Below are 21,184 nucleotides of genomic sequence, written 5' to 3' on the forward strand. Positions count from 1 at the left end.
ACAGAACACCCTGGTCGTCCCATATCTTGATGACTTCCTGGTAATAGGCAGCTCCTTCCTAAACTGCAAATCCCATCTGGAAAATGTCATGGATTCTTTGACTCGCTTAGGATGGCTTTTGAATCTGGTAAAATCCAAAACAGAACTATGCCAGATACAGGAATACCTAGGCATCGTGCTGGATTCAAAAAGACAGGAGTGTCGTCTCCCCTCAGGGAAAATTCACAAAATCATAGGCCAGATATCACTGGCAAAGTCCCACCCGTCTATGTCCCTACGGAAAGCCATGTCTCTTCTAGGCTCCCTAACAGCATGTTTCCCGGCCGTCCCATGGGCTCAAATACATACCAGGATCCTACAGTGGGAAATCCTAGAGGCAGAAAAATCCCTAAAAGGGCATTTAGAAGGGCAGCTAACGCTATCTGCTGAAAATACACTTTCCCTAGAGTGGTGGGGGAACATAGACAATCTATCTCGGGGGATTCCTTGGACAATCCCGACACCTCAAATCCTGACCACAGATGCAAGTCCCGGGGGCTGGGGGCTCACCTCAACAACCTTGTAGCTCAGGGAGTCTGGACAGAACGCCTAAAGCTAGTGTCTTCAAACATGAAGGAGCTCCTAGCAGTAGAGCGGGCACTCCGGGAATTCATGCACACACTACAAGGACACCACGTGAGGGTCTTTTCAGACAACCGAGTAGTAGTGCCGTACCTGAACCACCAGGGGGGTACACGGTCCCTTTCCCTAATGCAGGCGACAGAGGTCATCTTTCGCTTAGCTGAGGAGAACTTACAATCCCCATCAGCCCTACACATAAACGGGATAGAAAATCGCACCGCAAAATTTCTGAGTCGGACACAGCTAAAGCAGGGCGAATGGGAGTTAAGTCAGTCAGTTTTTCGGCAGATTGTACAAATGTGGAGACGTCCCTCCATAGATCTGTTCGCCAACAATCGGAACAAGAAAACACACTCTTTTTGCTCCCAAGACCCCAAAGGGAACCCCGTAGCCGTGGATGCCTTCATGATCCCGTGGAGTTAGCCTCTAGCTTACGCTTTTCCTCCGACCGCTCTGATTCCAGCTGTTCTGAGGAAAATCAGGGAAGAGAAAGCGAGGGTAATCTTGATAGCCCCCTTCTGGCCAAAGAGGACGTGGTTTTCGTGGCTGAGGATGTTATCAATCTCCGACCCATGGGTTCTTCCGGAGCTTCCGGACCTTCTTTCTCAGGGTCCGGTTCTCCATCCTCGGGCTTCAAACTTACACTTGACAGCCTGGAATTTGAGAGGGCTCTTCTGAAGGACAAAGGTTTTTCCCCAAATCTTATCACCACCCTACTTCAAAGTAGGAAACCAGTGACCACCAAACTGTATGGGAAAACCTGGAAGAAATTCCTTTTAGTCTCGGGTTCCAGGCTGGGTGGGGAGGTTCCATTGACAGCTATCCTGAAATTTTTACAGAGGGGTTTGGAGCAGGGTCTGGCCACAAGTACCTTTAAAAGTTCAAGTTGCGGCCCTGGGAGCGCTCTACAATTTTGATCTGGCTAGGCACAGATGGGTATCTAGGTTCATTAAAGCATCATCTAGATCCTGACCCATCCCATCCCGAAATACTACACCCTGGGATTTAAACCTGGTCCTTTCAGCTTTAACGGAGGCCCCTTTTGAACCTCTGTCGGAAGCATCCCTAAAAATTCTGTCCCTCAAAACAGCACTCTTGGTAGCTCTCACATCCGCACGTAGGGTTCGTGATATTCAGGCCCTATCGGCAGGCCCCCCCTTCACACAAATCTTGGAGGATAGGGTTACTCTCAAAACCGACCTTGCCTATCTGCCCAAAGTGGAGTCAAGATTTCACAGGTCCCAGGAAATCACCCTCCCTTCTTTCTGCTCCAGCTCTAGGAACACGAAAGAGAAGGTCTTGCATACACTAGACGTCAGAAGGTGCCTAATCTGATACTTAGAAGCGACACAAGATTGTAGGGAGGATAGTTCTCTCTTTCTTTGCTTTCAGGGCCCTCATAAGGGGAAGAAAGCTTCTAAGGGCACGCTGGCCAGATGGATAAGGGAGGCCATCACACTATCGTACTCCTCACGTGGGGAAGCTGCCCCGGAGAAACTGAAGGCCCACTCAACAAGAGCGGTGGCAGCCTCCTGGGCGGAGAAGGCCAGTGCTGCGATAGAGCTGATATGTAGAGCGGCAACCTGGTCTTCCCCCTCTACCTTCTTCAATCACGAACGGCTAGACTTAACCTCTTCTTCAGACCTTACTTTCGGGAGGAGGGTTCTGGAAACTGTGGTTCACCCCTAATGAGTCACTTCTCTGTAATTCTCTCCATGGTGCCATCATGGAGGAAGGAGAAAGACGTAGTTACTTACCGGTAACGGGATTTCTCAGAGCCCATGACGGCACCCGTACATTCCCTCCCTTCACTTGTGGGTGCGCACACTTATTAGTTACCTGTTGTAGCCACGTGGTGTCTCTGACGAGTTCTTAAATTGTAAAATTTTGTGTTACTAACCTGGTGGTCCTCTCATGCTCTGTAAACAACTGATGCGGGAGAGAGGTACCGCCCTTTTATCTGTAGGTTTCCTGTCCTTGAAGGGCGGATCCCCTCTCTCTTTGGTGCCGTCATGGGCTCTGAGAAATCCCGTTACCGTTAAGTAACTACGTCTTTCTAACCCTAAACCTTAATACCCAAAAAAGTGTTTCTAACCCTAACCCTAAACCTCAATACCCAAGAAAGTGTTTTCTCACCCTAACCCTAAACCTCAATACCCAAGAAAGTGTTTTCTAACCCTAACCCTAAACCTCAATACCCAAGAAAGTGTTTTCTAACCCTAACCCTAAACCTCAATACCCAAGAAAGTGTTTTATAACCCTAAACCTCAATACCCAAGAAAGTGTTTTCTAACCCTAACCCTAAACCTTAATACCCAAGAAAGTGTTTTCTAACCCTAAACCTCAGACACATTAGATCTGTATACTAAAAATGGTGCAACAAGAATGGTATAGAATGAGAAGTCTGTACGAACTACCGTATTGACACAATGGCTACAAAACCAGAGAGCATGGCCAATCAGAACATAATGCTTGGCTTTTCTTTCTTGCTCTTTGTTCCTATAGTCCTTACATTTATCAATTTAAACATGAAAGGACGTTACCCTTTTTTATGTCCCTGTTGTCCCTTTCCTTCTAGCTGATCTCACCCACAAGTGCTTGTTACAGTCTAGCACAGGAATGAGAGGTGACATTTGGTGAGCAGGGCTTTGTTGTCTAGGACTTTGTGAAGTTCTAGTATTCCTCAGAACAGGCGTTGGTCAATAAGAGGTCAGGGATCAATGTGGACATGTCATTTACCAAAAGAAAACCTCATTACCAAGAGCCGTGCCACAAGGCAAGTCATATATATATTTTTTTTCTTTTCAATTATCCGGTGTCTCATTGACTGGAGACAAATGATCATTTGTGCCTACAGCGATACGTGTAAAAAAAAGAAACTATTTAGATTTTCAAAAAAACTGACAACTTGTATATAGATATATTTAAAATATTATTAAGCAGGATTTTTGATCATTTTAATCAGAAAACTGCACAGCGAGGCCTAATTCACATGACCCATTTCAAAATTGTACGATTTTTATTCTGAAAAATCGAGCATTTTGGCGTCAGTTTTACATATGTTTTAGGTCAATGTGTACTTAGGTATTAAAATCTTTTTTACATACGTATTTGATTTGTTTTGTTCTACATACTAAAAAATATATATACTGATTATCTTAAAATTAGATCCATTAAACGGATCAAAAACTGAAGCTTTCAGTGGATCTTTTTTATTGGGTCTTTTACTTCTGAATTGACTTCTATCAGCAATTTGTATACAGAAATGTTAAAATCATTCATTTGAGTGGAGTCATGGACTACAATAGGGTCAATGTAGATGTTGCTTATATGGGCTAAAATCAGATGTGAAAACTGGACCCGGGAATAACCCTTACACATCTGTACCACATCTGTGAAGTGCATCAATTCTGCTATATACTACAATTCCATTAAATCAATCTATTTATCTCCGATAAATACTTTACATTTTTGATTAACAGACACCCTTAGAAATGTAGATTCAGTAAAACTTTAAGCCAGACAGGAAGAATTGACGCCACTATGTATGATAACTTTGGAACATCTTGCTAAACATGTTAGACACTATATTTTTTTCTCATTAGCAGGCTTATTTTACTGTAATATTTTTCACCAAAATGATGGTGCATATCGTATTAATCTGCTCCACTTAGCCACCCGCACTTTTCTAGAAACTGTCTATTGAGACATGTAATATGCCCGTCGAAAAAAATGTGAAGTTAGCTGGAATAACGGAGGGCATGGATGCCTTTCTTGAAAGATATAATATTACAGATTATGGGTACTAGATCCAGTACTGGGACGTTGATCCAGAGAACTAGTCTGAAGCCGTTTGTGGAGTCTGGTAATTATTTTTTTGCAATTAGCCGCTTGAGGTTTTTGCCTTTCTCTGGATCAGTATGTTAAGGGATAAGTTAAACATAATGGACCTATAAGATGTGATCCTCGTGCCCTCCAGCTAAACATTGACTGCTTTTACAAAAATTGTGCAAAGGGGCAGAAAACGTGAAAAAATCACAAGTATGTGTGTGCTATTATTTTCAATTGCTAAATAAAATATCCCCTATAAATTAAGTTCATGCCATGTATGTTGCCTTTTTCGTGAATTTTGTGCATTTTTTTTATTAAATCTTTCCAATGTGTGATCCAGTGCATTTCGATGGACTGAAAACACAGTCTTGTAACCTTCGGCTGGATACGAGCAGCAGCTTTGCTATGCATGATATGCATTGTTACAATGTGGCGCCCTCGCCTGAAGATATTGAAGATTGGAGTAAAAGGTGTCTTCGTGCGTCCGCAATCCGATACTATATCTATTCCCACTTGATGAAATAGTAGTGATGAAGAGGTTAAACATGGCCAGTGTCAGAGAGGAGGGGAAGACAGATGGGCCTGGTATTAACACCCTTGGCGTGTGCTTCTTTAGCCTATCGGCACTGCTCCTTTCCCTTCAGAATAGATGGCGCTCCTTTGTGATTTGAGCAGGGTGTAAACGGGGAGTGGTGTCTTTACATTGGTTCCAAGGATGAAAAAAACGTTAGTAGCATTACCTCTATGGCCTGGGGAGAAAGTCAATAAACATGCATTGTCCAGGGCTTTCATCCTTCCCTTTTCTTCTGCTGCCCAACAAGTGACAGCTGTATGCTAATGCCCCCTCCTCCCCTTGTGGAGCCAGTGGACCCCCACACTCCCATCATCTGCGGCACAAGTACCTGGTCAGGCACCATGTCGGTCCTGTCTGCTCCCTAGCTCCATCTCAAAAATAACCTCCAAGGCAAAAGATGGCTCCTTAGTATTCAGAACACGTAATCACGAAGAAGTGACCGCTGCTGATACATGGATTTCTAGTCTAGTCTGATTGTCAGCGAATTCGTCCTCAGAAGCTGAAAAAATGAAGATATTCGGCCGGCTAGAGTATTTGCTGGTAAGTAATAGATAATGGTTATGTTTTATAGGAACTGGAATTTCTGCATGGGTACTGGTACTTTTTAATGGAAATCTGTGGCTCTGTCGGAACTGGTACAACGATATAGAAATTGGTGGCTCTATATGACTACTGGTACTACTACTATATAGAAATAGATGGCTCTATATGAAAACTGGTACTATATAGAAATTGGAGGCTCTATATGACTACTGGTACTATATAGAAATTGGTGGCTCTATATGAAAACTGGTACTATATAGAAATTGGTGGCTCTATATGACTAACTGGTACTATTACTATATAGAAATGGATGGCTTTATATGACTACTGGTACTACTACTATATAGAAATGGATGGCTCTATTTGACTACTGGTACTACTACTATATAGAAATGGATGGCTCTATTTGACTACTGGTACTACTACTATATAGAAATGGATGGCTCTCTATGAAAACTGGTACTATATAGAAATTGGTGGCTCTATATGACTACTGGTACTACTACTATATAGAAATGGATGGTTCTATATGAAAACTGGTACTATATAGAAATTGGTGGCTCTATATAAAAGCTGGTACTATATAGAAATGGATGGCTCTCTATGAAAACTGGTACTATATAGAAATTGGTGGCTCTATATGACTACTGGTACTACTACTATATGAAAACTGGTACTATATAGAAATTGGTGGCTCTATATAAAAGCTGGTACTACTTTATAGAAATTGGTGGCTCTATATGAAAACTGGTACTACTATATAGAAATTGGTGGCTCTATATGACTACTGGTACTACTATATAGAAATTGGTGGCTCTATATGACTACTGGTACTGCTACTATATAGAAATGGGTGGCTTTATATGAAAATTGGTACTATATAGAAATTGGTGGCTCTATATGACTAACTGGTACTATATAGAAATTGGTGGCTCTATATGACTACTGGTACTACAATATAGAAATTGGTGGCCCTATATGACTACTGGTACTACTACTATATAGAAATGGATGGCTCTATATGACTACTGGTACTACTACTATATAGAAATGGATGGCTCTGTATGAAAACTGGTACTATATAGAAATGGGTGGCTCTATATGACTACTGGTACTACTATATAGAAATTGGTGGCTCTATATGACTACTGGTACTATTACTATATAGAAATGGGTGGGTCTATATGAAAACTGGTACTATATAGAAATGGGTGGCTCTATATGACTACTGGTACCAATATATAGAAATTGGTGGCTCTATATGACTACTGGTACTGCTACTATATAGAAATTGGTGGCTCTATATGAAAACTGGTACTATATAGAAATTGGTGGCTCTATATGACTACTGGTACGACTATATTGAAATTGGAGGCTCTATATGACTACTGGTACTACTATATAGAAATTGGCTCTATATGACTACTGGTACTACTATATAAAAATCTGTGGCTCTATATGACTACTGGTACTTCTATATTGAAATTGGTGACTATATGACTGCTGGTACTGCTATATAGAAATTTGCTCTATATGACTACTGATACTACTATATAGAAATTGGTGGCTCTATATGGGAACTGGTACTGCATAGAAATTGTTGACTATTGGAACTGGGGTGAATACATAAGGAATCGATTCTATATGGCACCTGCTGCTGCCGCTACTGCTGCTACTACTACTACTACTCTATGGGAATTGGTACTACTATATAGAAATTGTTTATTTGAAATCGGAACTGGTACTTCCTTATAGAAATTGGTGACTCTGTATGGGAATTCGAATAGGAAATAGAAATTGGTGACTATGTGGGAGCAGGTACTACTGAATAGAAATTGTTTATTCTGTATGGGAGCTGGTACTACTATATAGTCCATTGGGGACTTTTTAAGAACATGATACTTCTGTATAGAAAATTGGTAATTTCTTATAACAATGTAATTGTTTCTTGGATGTCTGTGTTTCTAATATTTGATACTATGTGTGAATTTCAGGGAAAGTCAGGGCTCGCTAACATGAGTTGTGTGATTAGAGGTAATAGAACAGCAAGTTGAATGTCGCTAGTTTAGATAAACCATTAAGGTAAATTAAGCTAAGGTGAAACTAATATTAATGTTGTAGAGATGATCTCTTTGGCTTAATAATTCATTGAATGTTTGGAAACTTTTTATGTTTCCCTTATGAAGATTTTTTTTTCTCTATGCCCTGTCTGATTGCATAAATTAGCACATTTCCCATGAGGGTACTCGGAAGGAAACTGTTGCTGTATTGTGTGGCCTCACGGGCATTGAACATGTTGCCAAAGAAACCATTGTGATGTCACAGATGGAAGACAGCGCATTACAGAAAGTGAAGGCATGAGTGGTTAACCCTATAGTGATCACACAGATTTAATAAATACACTGTGATGCAATGGAAATCAATGTGTAATATTAAGATTTATTTCCACTGTGTAAATAGACATTTTTTTTTAATGTTTTATCGGATGAAAATAAAGGTCAATACAAAATCCACATTAAGCATATAAAGAGATTTCCTTCATAATTATTATTTTTCTGCTCGTCTCCTGGCAAGCATTGACTTTTCCTTAATTAATTGTGACTATTTGGTGAAAATGGTCAACTAATTTGCATTGTTGTTATCTTAGCTGCCAGTCCCATCAAAAGCTGTTATTCTGGAGTGCTCAGTAGCACCAAAGCATTTGGTGTAACCCTTTCGTAGCCACCATAGGTCATTATTGTATTGGGCATGTTGTCCTATTGAACTCAAGACTCCTTCTTAGGGCTTGTGCAAACGACTGTATTTTTGGTCCGAGTGCGATCCGGCAAAACATCAGACCGCTCTTGGACCAGTGTTGTTCTATGGGGCCGTGCACATGTCCAATTTTTTTCCTCGGACAGAGACTGAGAAAAATATCGCAGCATGCCAATCTTTGGATCACACTCGCCCATGCAACTCAATAATTCCGTGGAAAACATTGGACTGCACTTGGTTGACATTTGAATGCAGTCTGACTTTCACGGACTTACAGAATGGACAAGATGGAGATTTTTTTTTTCCCATCTTCTCATCCGAGAAAATCTGATCATACTACCTACGATCACACTCAGAGTTTGATTAGCATAATCGGCCAGATTCTCTCGGATTAAAGAATATACGCTGATGTGACCCTAATCTTATGGAGTTAAAATAATAATTTTTTAGTCCTATTTTGCCAACATATTTTAGATTTACATTTTAGAGGGGACTTGTACAGACAATAAAGACATTACAGAATAAGACAACTCAACAGACACCAAAAGGAGTGAGGGCCCTTCCTGCAATCTTACAATCAATGAGGAGTTCAATAATAGGTTTTCTAAACCAGGCAAGCCCCTATAAGGTGGCATTTACCCAGCGCAAAGCGACCTGCAACATGTTTGGTCATTTAATAGCCTGTTTCAGACGTGCACTGAACGATGTGTACAGATTGTTCAGTGTGCATAGGCTGCCATTGTTCTAGACAGCGTAAGTCCGGTTTCCACAAGACGTTGCCCTGTCGAGAACGATGATCTTTTGGGCAAACCAAAAGATAATTTCACCCAACGAACGAGCGTTTTACTTGTTTGTCGGGTGATTGTCAGGCTCTTAACACTACCCGATTAGCGTGAAACAGGCATTGCTCGGAAATCTTGTTAGCGATAATTGTGCAGTGTAAATGCTGCCTTAGTCTTAGATAACCCCCATAAGATCATATTTAAGTAATGGGAGGAGGGTGGAGCGGAGAGTATAAAAAAATATCTCTCGTTACAGAAGTATTGCTGGAGTCTTATGTATTCCCATTCAGTACAGTAGGCTCCATGTAATACTTCAGTACTGCACAAATTTTTGAGCACTCGCTTGATTGTTGTGGGTCCCAGAATCACTGCAGAAATTTTTGAGCACTCGCTGATTGTTGTGGGTCCCAGAATCACTGCAGAAATTTTTGACCACTCGCTGATTGTTGTGGGTCCCAGAATCACTGCAGAAAGTTTTGAGCACTCGCTTGTTGTTGTGGGTCCCAGAATCTCTGCAGAAATTTTTGAGCACTCGCTGATTGTTGTGGGTCCCAGAATCTCTGCAGAAATTTTTGAGCACTCGCTGATTGTCGTGGGTCCCAGAATCCGGCGGCAAATCACATGGAGCATCGGTCATGGAAATGGATCGTCCATTCTAGACTTATCTTTGTTTTATGTGGCTCTTCACTGTTCTCTATTTTTATTTTTCCCCCATTCTAAGCTCTACTGGAGCAGAACTGATGTAATTATTGCTGAGATATAATGACTTTCTTAACGATCTGTCCATAAATTAAAGTTTAGGGATAATTGTTATATGTATCCTATTACAAAACTAATTTACAATCAATCCAAATCTGTTTTTTGCCATACTAGCTGTCAAATTTAGCTAGATTTAGTGTAATTGTTTAGTCTGTGAGGTCATGGTCATTACTTTTCTTGAACATTTAGTGTTGCATTAGCCTTTTAATGCCATTGCATACATTTTTTTTAATGGCAGTGAATTGCAGGCATATAAAATGGTATAGGTAGACAGTTGCATAAGGGTCGGTTCGGACTAGCATTTTTTCAGTCTATATCCAGACCATCAACGACACAATTTAAGGAAAAAAGTGCACATGATGGCACCTAGTCTAACATCAGAGCCAATACAGTCATTATGGTCGCCTCTCAGACACTGAGGAAGCTGTCACCAGCACCATTAATCCACTACTACCATCTACATGCAATGGAAGAAGCCATTTTGTTCTGAACAAAAATAAAAACTTGCATAATGGTATGTAAAAAAGGCCAATAATTTGCATTTATCTGTAAAATTAGTTACACTGCTCGTCCACGGTGTACAGAAATTGGAAGCTGAAAGAGGCTGGTAAATGTCTCCTTATCATATCCTATCATCTATAGTTAAACCTTTCACATTTTGACATTTGGTTCCATAACCATCATCCCCAATGATTCGACAGAAAGGTCGTTAAGTAAAAGATTGAGAGGCCTGAGGTAAATTCTTAGTGGTACCAAAAATGGCGGCGTATTCTGAGGTAAAACTGGAGCAATTGCCCGTAGCAAAAAGTCAGATTCCAGCTGTCATTTTTCAGTAGCCATTTTAGAAAAATTTTGTTGGTGTTTCTTGGTAATATCTGTACAGTTTAGAGCCACCTTAGTAGGAGTTTTCCTACATTTCTGTTCTGAAGAGATGACTTTTCTGTCATTCAGGAAAGCTGGATATTTCACAGCTGTTATGGTGGCCTTTCCTGGCCTTCTATGACAACTGTTCTTTCTTTAGTCACTATAGTAACAGCACCTGCCCTTGAGAAAGCGGTTGGTTACACCGCGAAACGCGCGTCGGGCTTCTGGTACCACTCAATCTTCCCCCCTCCACTCTGACTGTGCTAGTTTTTCAGGTAATTATTCATGGATCTGTACTCTGCTCTGGTACCTGGTTTAGATTATGCTTTTCATATGATATTATAATGGCTCTATCTCACCTTCTTATAGGTGGAAGGTCCTTCCTTCTATAGGAATCTCCATTAGGGATTGTTTTTTGCTCATTTTACTTATTCATACTTATGATTGGTATATATATATTTCTTTGACTACGGGCAATTGTGCAATTCTACCTAATCCAGAGACTAATATCACTACTTTTAACATTTGTATGTGCCTGACCTTCAAGCATTTTTTCCATCTAGTCACCTCTTTTTGTCTTTTTTAAATATTTACTCTTTACTCTTGTATGATTCAATAAATATACCTTTTGCAATGAATTGCTGAGTTGTTCTCCTTTTCTACTATAGTAACTCTACCTAATAAACTCCTGTCATAAGAACATGTATTTCCTTTATTAATATGTGCATCAATCGATGACCGAAACAACAGCCATATGTAGAGCGACATGTCGGGACTGACGGTAAAGGAGCAAGTCACAGCAGCCAATCAGCTCACTGCTTTCATTTTCTAGTTAGTGCTGCAAAAATGAGTTCTGGATTCTGATTGGTTGCTATGGACAGCAGTATCACAGTATGTTAAAATGACAATATCCAGATTGGTTGCTTTGGGCTACTACTCTACTTCTTCCCAATTGTGCTGGAACTGTATCGGGAGCCCCATAACATGACTCTTTAGTTACAATACTGTAACCAAATAGGACAGAGGGCTTGTTAGTCTCCAAGGCCCGGATGTGACCTCTTTATGCCTCTGGGGCTTCCTTTTTCTTGCTGAAACACTGAGAATTTGTCCTATTATTTTAGCAGGAGTCTCAACCTAGTGAATGTGTCACTTCTAGTTCAGTGATATTTGGAGTTACCATTAAAATATATTGCTGGCATCCTGATGAAATTGGTTTACAAAATGGCCGATCTTTAAAAACCGTACTGAAAAAAACACCCTAAATTTATCATGAATTATTACCATATGTTGGAACAAACAATTACTGTACTAATTAAATTTATGGTATATTCACATAAAATGACACATGGGGGAATCAACTTTTATGTCTCGGTGCACATTCATTGAATAAACATGCTTTTATGTAAAGGAAAACCCAAGAAAATAACACTGAAAATTATTATTAGGGTCAATTAGGGTTTGTTTTTGTCCAAATCAAGTCCAGTTTCACATATTGGTGTTTCACAGTACAGGTATGGAAAGCAATATATGAATCGGCCGCAGGTCTCCTGACCTGATCTCAATGGCTTCGTATACTGTATGTCTGAGGCTGTTGAGTTTGGGTCAAGAGATTCACGGCCGATCCGTACAAGAGTATTTCACTGTACAAGAATAATTGATGAACTGACCTAACTAAAATGAACAACTTCTGCTGAAAGAAGCATCAGACAAATATTCTCTATCTATTCAACGCTCAAGATTCAAGTGTGGACTCCCCCAAAAGTGGTAAAAATTGAGGGTTGAATAGATCTAGAAATAATTGGCAATGCTTCTGGATCCAAGAAAAGTTCTTCATTTCAGATTGGTCAGTCCATCAATTATTCTTTGGCCTGTTTCATGGTCCGAGTAAGGATGATGCTGTACGGACCGGCAAAGGACCTCCTGACCCAAACTCATACGCATAATACATGAAGCCATTGAGTCCAGGCAGAAGACCCGCAGACGGTCCCTCCATCGCTGATCATTCTCCTACTGTGAAACACACGTGTGATACCAATTGATGAACTGACCTTTCATAAATGAACAACATCTGCTGGATCCAGAAGCTTCTGGTATTTAATTCTAGATTTAATTTAATCAGTGCTCAATTTTTTACCATTTTGAGTACAGATTCCCATTTTAAATCCACGTTTACTATTGGGGTAAATACTATATAAACCATTTATTTGCTTTTGGCAGGATTTCTCCTACGATGATTCCAAAGCTGAGTTTAATGTGGATGCCCCCAATGGGGTGGTAATGGAGGGCTACCTCTTCAAGAGGGCAAGCAATGCGTTCAAGACGTGGAATCGGTGAGTGCAAATTTGTAATGCCCAGTATCAGTTTATCCTTTTTATGTCGTGCCATGTATTGAAAACTTCAATCTTAATAAAAAATATATAGTATATATTGTATAGATGTTATTCTCCTTTCACTCCATCTAATTGGATAAAAGTGAGGTTTTCATCCAGAATCATTGACGTTGATCCAAATAAGGTTCTTGATTGACTTGTATTCTTTCAACCTTTAAAACTATGATTGTAAGTTTTTGGTGCATATTGATAAATTCGTCTATATTAGACATCTGCAAGTCATATTAACCCTTTTATGTTTTTTTCGTAGGAGGTGGTTTTCCATACAAAATAGTCAACTTGTTTACCAAAAGAAGCTGAAGGTAAGCAGATGTTCATTCATTCAAGAGAATAGGAGCTGATCTGCAGTACTTCGCAGCGGCCGCTACACAATGAATGGATTCGTCCAAATTTCATCTAATGTGTATGGGGGGGCTTTTACAGATAATTGGTGGAGGTGCTGGGAGCCAGACCCCCCACTGATCTGATATTGATGACCTATACTAAGGATAGGTCATCAGTATTAGATGCTTGGTGAACCACCTTTAATTAGTCATCCTACAATGTGACAGTGTTATGACTTTGATGGGCAACGTTTAGTTGAGCCTCTTGTTCTTAGATCCAAAATTTTTTGTACATTTGTGATTTTTTTTATTTTGTAATCATTATGATTGTACATGAATGTGGTGGGCCATAGTGACGAGCACATGGGCATTTCTCCTGAAAAATGATTTACTTATGATTGCCTTCGCTTTTTTTGAGAGCGATTCACTGTAGTTTCCAAACCGAGGATGAGTCATTGGGAATAGTTATTGGCTTGGTTGACCCTGTTATATAATTACTATCTGAAGGGCTGTCTTTATGAATGACCGCAATCGAGATAATGGGTACGAGGATAATAAATCCAGGAAAATCAAATTACCCACATCTGTCTTTCCCAGCCCAGTCAACAGTAAATTGGAGAGAGAAGAGGCTACAATTGTTGTCAGCACATCCCAATAACCTCATTGTCAGAATACAAGGCGTCTTATAGGGGTTGTTGACTATATTTGTATTTCCCTCTTTACAGTTAGTGTCCGCTTTCTTCGTCTGTGGGTCTTGAATTGGGAACCATTTTTTTTTAAGCCTTAAACTAATCTGGGACAGGCCGTTATGTCAATGACAGGACCCTTGCCAACTATGTTAGAATATACATGGTGCAATTCTAGATCATAGTCTTAATAAGAATTTTGGTGATGTTCTATTTTGCATTTATGGTAATAGATGGTGTAAAATGTCTAGGTAGAAATCTAATATCTTCTGTTTTTTGACAGGACGGTCTGACTGTGGTTGTTGAGGACCTTAGACTGTGCACAGTGAAGCCCTGCGAAGATATAGAAAGAAGGTTTTGCTTTGAAGTGGTTTCACCCTCCAAGTAAGTTGAGCATATAGTTTAGACCTGGACCCCAACGAGTCCCACGTATGGGGTGTGCACGTCCATCGCTCCATTCATTCTCTATGAGACCGGAAAAAGTGTACTCGTCTATCTCAGACAGTATTACCTAGAATAGATGGAGCGGCGGGAGTAACCCCTTAATGTTAGGAACCGTACCTCAATATTATATTGTTCTTCTCTGTAATTTTACCCATTTAACAAGATGAGACACTGTACATATATGTCATGGTATGGTTCCGGCCATCAGACAGGTAAAGTCATTTTATTGTAATATATACTATACAATATAATGTGTTATGTTCACATTAAGTTTGCATTGGAATTTAAAGTCGACATCTGTTTTCTAAGACGCCCCCCTCCTTTCTATGCTCTCTCATTTGCAAAGTAATGCTAATGAGATGGCACTCATTTGTATTGTATAGACCGGCAATTGTTAGAATAGTGCTGTGCAGGCATTCACAGGAACCAGGGAATCCATGATTCAAGCAAGGTCACGATCCTCAGACATGGTTATGCTTCATCCTATGAACCCCTTGCCCAGACTCCTCCAGCAGATGTTACTTAAGGAGCCATATGGCCTCTGTGCAAATTAAAATATCAGTAATGATTCTTCTGGGGGCGTCAGCCTGACATGTTCGGACTTTACAGCTTCATTGCCATTTAGCCTTTTGGAAATTCTATTAAACCATCTGGAACGATCGGTGCACTGAAGTGGTACACCCCAGGATTTGTACTGCATCAAACTTTTACTGCCATGTGTCAATCTTTTATAACTACATTGTTCATACTATAGCACCACCTAGTGGTAGTATTGTAGATACTCATTTTTACAAGACTTACTTCCCTATTTTTGACACACATTCGCACCCAAGTTAGAGCTCTAAACTGGAAAAGTCGCTTGTGACCTGCAACCCCAAAAATCCAGCAGATATAGATTTTTTGCAGCTGTCTTCTCCAAGTCACTTGACATCGTGTGTGGCATGCGACCATATTTATAAGCAGCACTTAAAATGTTGCAGAGTAACTCTTTCATCTATGTGTCGCCCTTACCTTAGGCCTCAGCCCCACTATCCGTATTCAGTCAGTATTTTTTCTCAGGATTGGGAGCCAAAACCAGGTGATGAACAATCAGAGAAAAGGTATAATAGAAACAAGTCACCAATTCTGCATTTATGACCCACTCCTGGTTTTGGCTCCCACTCCTGAGAAAAAATACTGACCAAATACTGATCAAATACGGATAGTGGGGCTGTGGCCTAATACTAAACATTTTGTATGGAATATATAAAGTAGAATGATTAACTATAAAGCCTGCTAAGTGAAGTGAAGGCAAGCCATGACTTTCTTCATGGTATTAAAACAGACTGTAAGCTCTTCTGCTCACATTTATGAAATTAAGTTGCTGAATTTGTGATTTTTAACAATTACTATATCCAAAATCGCCAGGAGCTGCATGCTACAAGCCGACTCTGAGAAACTACGACAATCCTGGATCCAAGCTGTGCAAGCCAGCATTGCCTCCGCATACCGGGAAACCCCAGATAACTACTACATAGAGGTTGGTTATGAAACTATTCTGCACCCCTTTAGTAGAATAAGACATTACTTACATGCTTAGGCTTTTTTTTTTTTATATTCTTGACTTAGATGCTATGTTTGCTTCTATACATTTTGACATAATGGGTATTTTTCTGTTCAGAGGCTTGACAGGACGGCATCTCCTTCCACTAGCAGCATTGATTCTGCCAGTGACTCCAGGGAGCGTAGCATCAAGGGAGAAAGCATCTTGCAGCGGGTGCAGAGCATTGCTGGCAATGACCAATGCTGCGACTGTGGACAGACAGACCCCCGGTGGGCCAGCATCAATTTAGGAATCACGCTTTGCATTGAGTGCTCAGGAATTCACAGGTATGTCTTTAATTTATGGCGAGAGTTAATATAAATCTACAGGACATAATAGAAGTTTCATTGTATCTCAACTATGGCCATACCTATGCCATAAAGGTCTGATAGCTGGGATTGCTGTCCACTGGACCCTTAATTATCAGCGCGCGCAATCAGACGGCCGTATAAATCAGACAGCAATGCACGGACTGGCCGGCGGCTCTCCCGACCCGAGCATGACCGCTTCATATATTTCTATGTACCTGTCACGCTCTGGTCGGGAGAGCCGCCGGCCAGTCCGTGCATTGCAGTCCGATTTATACGACCGTCTGACTGTGTCCCTTAATAAAAGCAAGTGCCCTTGCTCATTTTTCTAACTCCAGTTATATGAAATACTTATGTAGCAATGCCATCTGCACAGTAAAGTTCTTTTTTCCAATATTAACATATTAAATAATCGCTCCATTGTTGCATTTTGTTTTCTGGTTGCTCATTTTGGTGCATGATGAGAGTTGGTTTTTCACTGGAGAAACCCCATAAAGTCTAGCTGGCTAGTCTTTAGTAGCTGTTCTGTCACATCAGGACTCTACAGTGTCTAGTTGGTTTCCCATCTTCATAGAAAGCCATAGAATATTATTTTTTAGTGCATATGTACAATGTTGTTTGGGCTAAATCTAGTTTTTTATCTATCCTTCTTGATTTATAGACCAGAGGAACGATAATACTTGTCTTATGTCTTGCAGGAGTCTTGGGGTGCACTGTTCTAAAGTACGTTCTCTTACATTGGACTCCTGGGAACCGGAGCTGCTTAAGGTAATAACATAGCATTGTAAAGTCCGTTCTAGAACTAGCAAGACGGAATATTAGAAGTTTTAACACAACATTCCTCTTTTTCTCCCACAAGTTAATGTGTGAGTTGGGAAATAGCACAATAAATCAGATCTACGAGGCAAAGTGTGAACAGCTAGGCTTGAAAAAGCCAACACCAGGATGCTCTCGGTACGTATTACAGAGGCTAGACTTCTAAATGTGTGCATGCTTAGGCTATGTTCACATGTCCAGTAATCATCTGTTAGAACGGATCCAGCAATAATCCTTTGGCAAAAAAGTTTTGCAGCCACAACTTTAGTCCATTTTTAAATAACTGATCTCTGCCGGGAGCATTTTTTTTATCATTGAAGTCTATGGAAAACAGATCCGTTAATGAGCATCCATTTTTCTCTCATTCGTAACGGATCCGTTTTTTGCTTACTGGATCCAGTAAGCAAAATGAAGAAAAAAAAAACAGATGGCTAATTAACAAATCTATTTTTCATAGACTTCAGTGTTTAAAAAAAAAAAAGACAGATCCAGCAGAGATCAGGACTAAAAACTTGCGTCTGCACAATTTTTTTTGCCAACGGATAACTGTTGGATCTATTCTAACTGATCACTACTGGACATGTGAACATAGCCTAAAAAAGAAATCTGATTTCGACTGGATCTGGATTTTTTTTTAACATTGCAGTCTATGGAAAACGGATCCGTTCATTAGCCATCCTTTTTTCTTTCATTTGAAAAAGATCCGATTTTTGCTTACTGGATCAGTTTCAAATGAAAGAAAACAGACGGCTCATTAACGGATCCATTTTCCATAGACTTCAATGTTTAAAAAAAAAAATAAAACAGATTCAGTTGAAACTAATTTTTTTTCCGGCTAAAAAAAAAGCATCTTATTTGGTCAACAATCCGTTCTGCTGGATCCATTCTAATGTATGATTACTGGACATGTGTACATAGTCTTAGTTAGTCAAAGGGCGTATTTCACAGTCCGTGAACGGATTAACTGGTTCTCTTGACCCTAATTTGCAGCCTTACATATGCCAATGAGGCTGTGATTTCAGATCTGGAGACTCCTGGTCTGTCTGGACATTGTGGTTTATATACAGACCAGGAAATATGGCTGACTGATCCCTTTAAACTGAGGAATTATGTAGACCTCGAGGTGGCGCTCAGTGATTATACATGTCAATGTGAACCCTCAGGAATGTCCCATCGATACAGTGAACCATCACGTAGCCTTTACTTACAGTTTATAGGTATGGACATAATGCATGACAGTAAGGTCTCAAGTTATAGTCAGAAAATGCCAACCTGCCGTTTTCGCCCGGATCTTCAAGTGCCAGTTTCCAGCAGTTACAATTGGTGCTTCCATACATTAATATGCTTCTGAGCCGCCTGATAATCAACCACTTAAATAAAATAAACCCTCTAACTCTGAAGTCTTCAACCTTTTTAATTGCAAAATTAGAATATGTTACTACTAAGATACATGACCAATTGGAGAATACTGTTAATACACTGCAAAGAAATATCCCCAAAGTTTTATAGTAGAATATTCAGTTTTTACTTTGTAATGTCTTTAGGCTTCATATCCTTACATGTACGTTTTTTATCTACTTGTTTTTACCGTCCGATATTCCGGAATGCACAATAATTCAGCCCCTTTCTATATGATCCCGTGGACGCCGTTACTTCGTACATTGTTTTCTTTGACTTAAGAGTTTGTGTTGTTGCAGACAGGACAAAGAGGCCTGGATAAAAGCAAAGTATGTGGAGAAGAAGTTTTTGAAGAGATTGGGAAGCGTAGACCTAGAAAACGAGCGGAAGTCTCAGAGGTGGAGCGTGAAAAAATGTCAGCGAAATAACAGCTCCATCAAAGCTCCGTCTGCACGGAGAAAGTACAGGCATGAAGGTGGAAACATGTCTCCAGCCATGCTTTCCTCAGGTATGCCTTTAACTAGCCTAGACAATTCTTCAGCATTTCTTCACTATTTGTAAATACTTTCACAATCTGTAGTAAAATAATAAAAAATAGACATTTTGCAATTTTCACACTGGCCACTAGGGCATTTCTAACTTCCTTTCCTTTCAGTAAACAACACATGCACATTAGCCACAATGAACAGACTCTGACCCTAGATTTTGTAATGAAGCGTCTAATGAGCATGTGCGAAGATTATTGAAAAGAGAGGGGCCAAGCGGGTCAGCTGTGACATTGCCTATTGTGAATAGGCAGGTTTTTTGATATTTTATCTGGGAGTAGCGTAATGTAGGCTCAGAGACCCTGATAACAGGGATGTGTCACTTATTCGTCTCAGTGTTGTAGTTTCAATACAATCAGTGTTTTATCAGTAGGAGATTATCACTAGAGGATTAGGTCTTGTGCAAGCCAGTCCAGATAATCTGTGTAACCCCTGCCCCCACCAATGATTGGCAGCTTTCTGCCTATGCACAGTGTATACTGCCAATCAGTGTTCTGGGCGGGGTGATAAACAGTTCAGCATTCTGTGCTCTGCTACATCTGCATCAGAGAAAACTGGGATTTTATCAAAACTGCAGCAAGCAGACTAGTAAGTAATAAATCGCTGGAATCTGGGTCTCTGCCCCTACATCTTGCTGCTCTCAGATTCCATGGTAGAAACCACTGACAGATTCCCTTTAAAAGTGTTACCTCTCTCTGATGATAAGGAATCTGTATACTCTGTAAGTATGAGTCTAAAAAGAAAAGCAGTGGAAAAATTGCAAAATTACCAATTTTTTTAAAATCAATATCGCAATATGAAAAAAGATATGTAGCACAAAAACCTTATTTAAGCAATAGGTAATTTTCTTCCCTTTAACTTCTATATTTACTTGTGTACATGTATGCTTATATATTCCTAATAATAAATGGCCAATGTGGTCTGTGTCTTCCATACTTCTAAGATGTTGTCTCTGTTCAGTCACCCTCTTACTTCTTTCCAGCTGCAAAACTTGAGCGAAAATTCCGTCGAGATTCCCTGTTTTGTCCAGATGAATTAGACTCCCTCTTTTCTTACTTTGACACAGGCTCTGGGCCACGTAGTAAGTATTCACTGTTACACTTCTCCATCTGCTAAATCCATCTCCATGTAATGACTGAATATGTGTACTCAGTAAAATCTCTCCTGTACGTTACCATATGGATTAGTGTAGTATACAGATGTGTCCGCCCTTAACTTTTCTTGAATTGCGTTAAATGTTTAAAAGGGTATTCCCTTCTCCAAGATCCCACCCCAATGTGTAGTAGGTGTAATAATATTAATATTAGCAAATACCTCCAAATAATAATGTTTGTATAGTTTTTCTGATAAGCTATGTCGCTTAACCCATGTGCAGGGCATTAGTGTAGCTTAGGTATCCATGGTTACAACCACTAACCACTAACTGTCACTATATGATTGGTTGTAACCATTGATACATAAAATAGTGCAATGCTCTGCACATGGGGTAAGCGACATAGCTTATCAGAATAACTATACTACATTTCTAATTGGAGGTATTTATTATTATCATTATTATTTAATAATGATATTCCTACTACATATTGGGATAGGATCTTGGAGATGGCAATACCCCTTTAAGGCAATCTCGCACTATTGAGGAAAAAAATATACATTGTTTTTTTTTCTTTTCTTTTTAAATGTGGGAGCCTATAAGTGATAAATGGCTGTCATATGTCATCTGACAGAGGCATCAATCACAGCAATCTAGTTAAAAAAACAAAAAACTCACACACAACGGGTTCAGAAACAAGCTATGGAAGGACACATCTGTCAGTCAACACTTGAGATTTAAAGCTGATCTGTCACTAGATTTCATGATTCAAACTATATACTTACTTAAATAGATCTATAAACCTGAGGGCGCTGGTGTACTTGCATTGAAAAATCCATATCAGAATGGCTGTATAATCCTGATATTAAAA

General features: G+C 39.9%; 1 protein-coding gene across 1 annotated transcript in view; it reads left to right on the top strand.

Moving 5' to 3' along the window:
• The window catches only part of ACAP3 (ArfGAP with coiled-coil, ankyrin repeat and PH domains 3), a 138,479-nt gene that overhangs the window by 104,079 nt on the left and 13,216 nt on the right, over positions 1–21,184 (top strand). The window contains exons 11-19 of the mRNA XM_073656861.1: positions 12,946–13,058; positions 13,369–13,420; positions 14,411–14,511; positions 15,979–16,090; positions 16,232–16,440; positions 17,160–17,229; positions 17,321–17,415; positions 18,975–19,183; positions 20,203–20,301. Of these exons, the coding sequence (XP_073512962.1) occupies positions 12,946–13,058; positions 13,369–13,420; positions 14,411–14,511; positions 15,979–16,090; positions 16,232–16,440; positions 17,160–17,229; positions 17,321–17,415; positions 18,975–19,183; positions 20,203–20,301 (1,060 nt within the window). The remainder of the gene's footprint in view (positions 1–12,945; positions 13,059–13,368; positions 13,421–14,410; positions 14,512–15,978; positions 16,091–16,231; positions 16,441–17,159; positions 17,230–17,320; positions 17,416–18,974; positions 19,184–20,202; positions 20,302–21,184) is intronic.

The sequence above is a fragment of the Phyllobates terribilis genome, unplaced genomic scaffold (assembly GCF_046119375.1).
Source record: "Phyllobates terribilis strain yellow unplaced genomic scaffold, ASM4611937v1 Scaffold_12__6_contigs__length_324123572, whole genome shotgun sequence".
In the NCBI taxonomy this organism is placed as follows: domain Eukaryota; kingdom Metazoa; phylum Chordata; class Amphibia; order Anura; family Dendrobatidae; genus Phyllobates; species Phyllobates terribilis.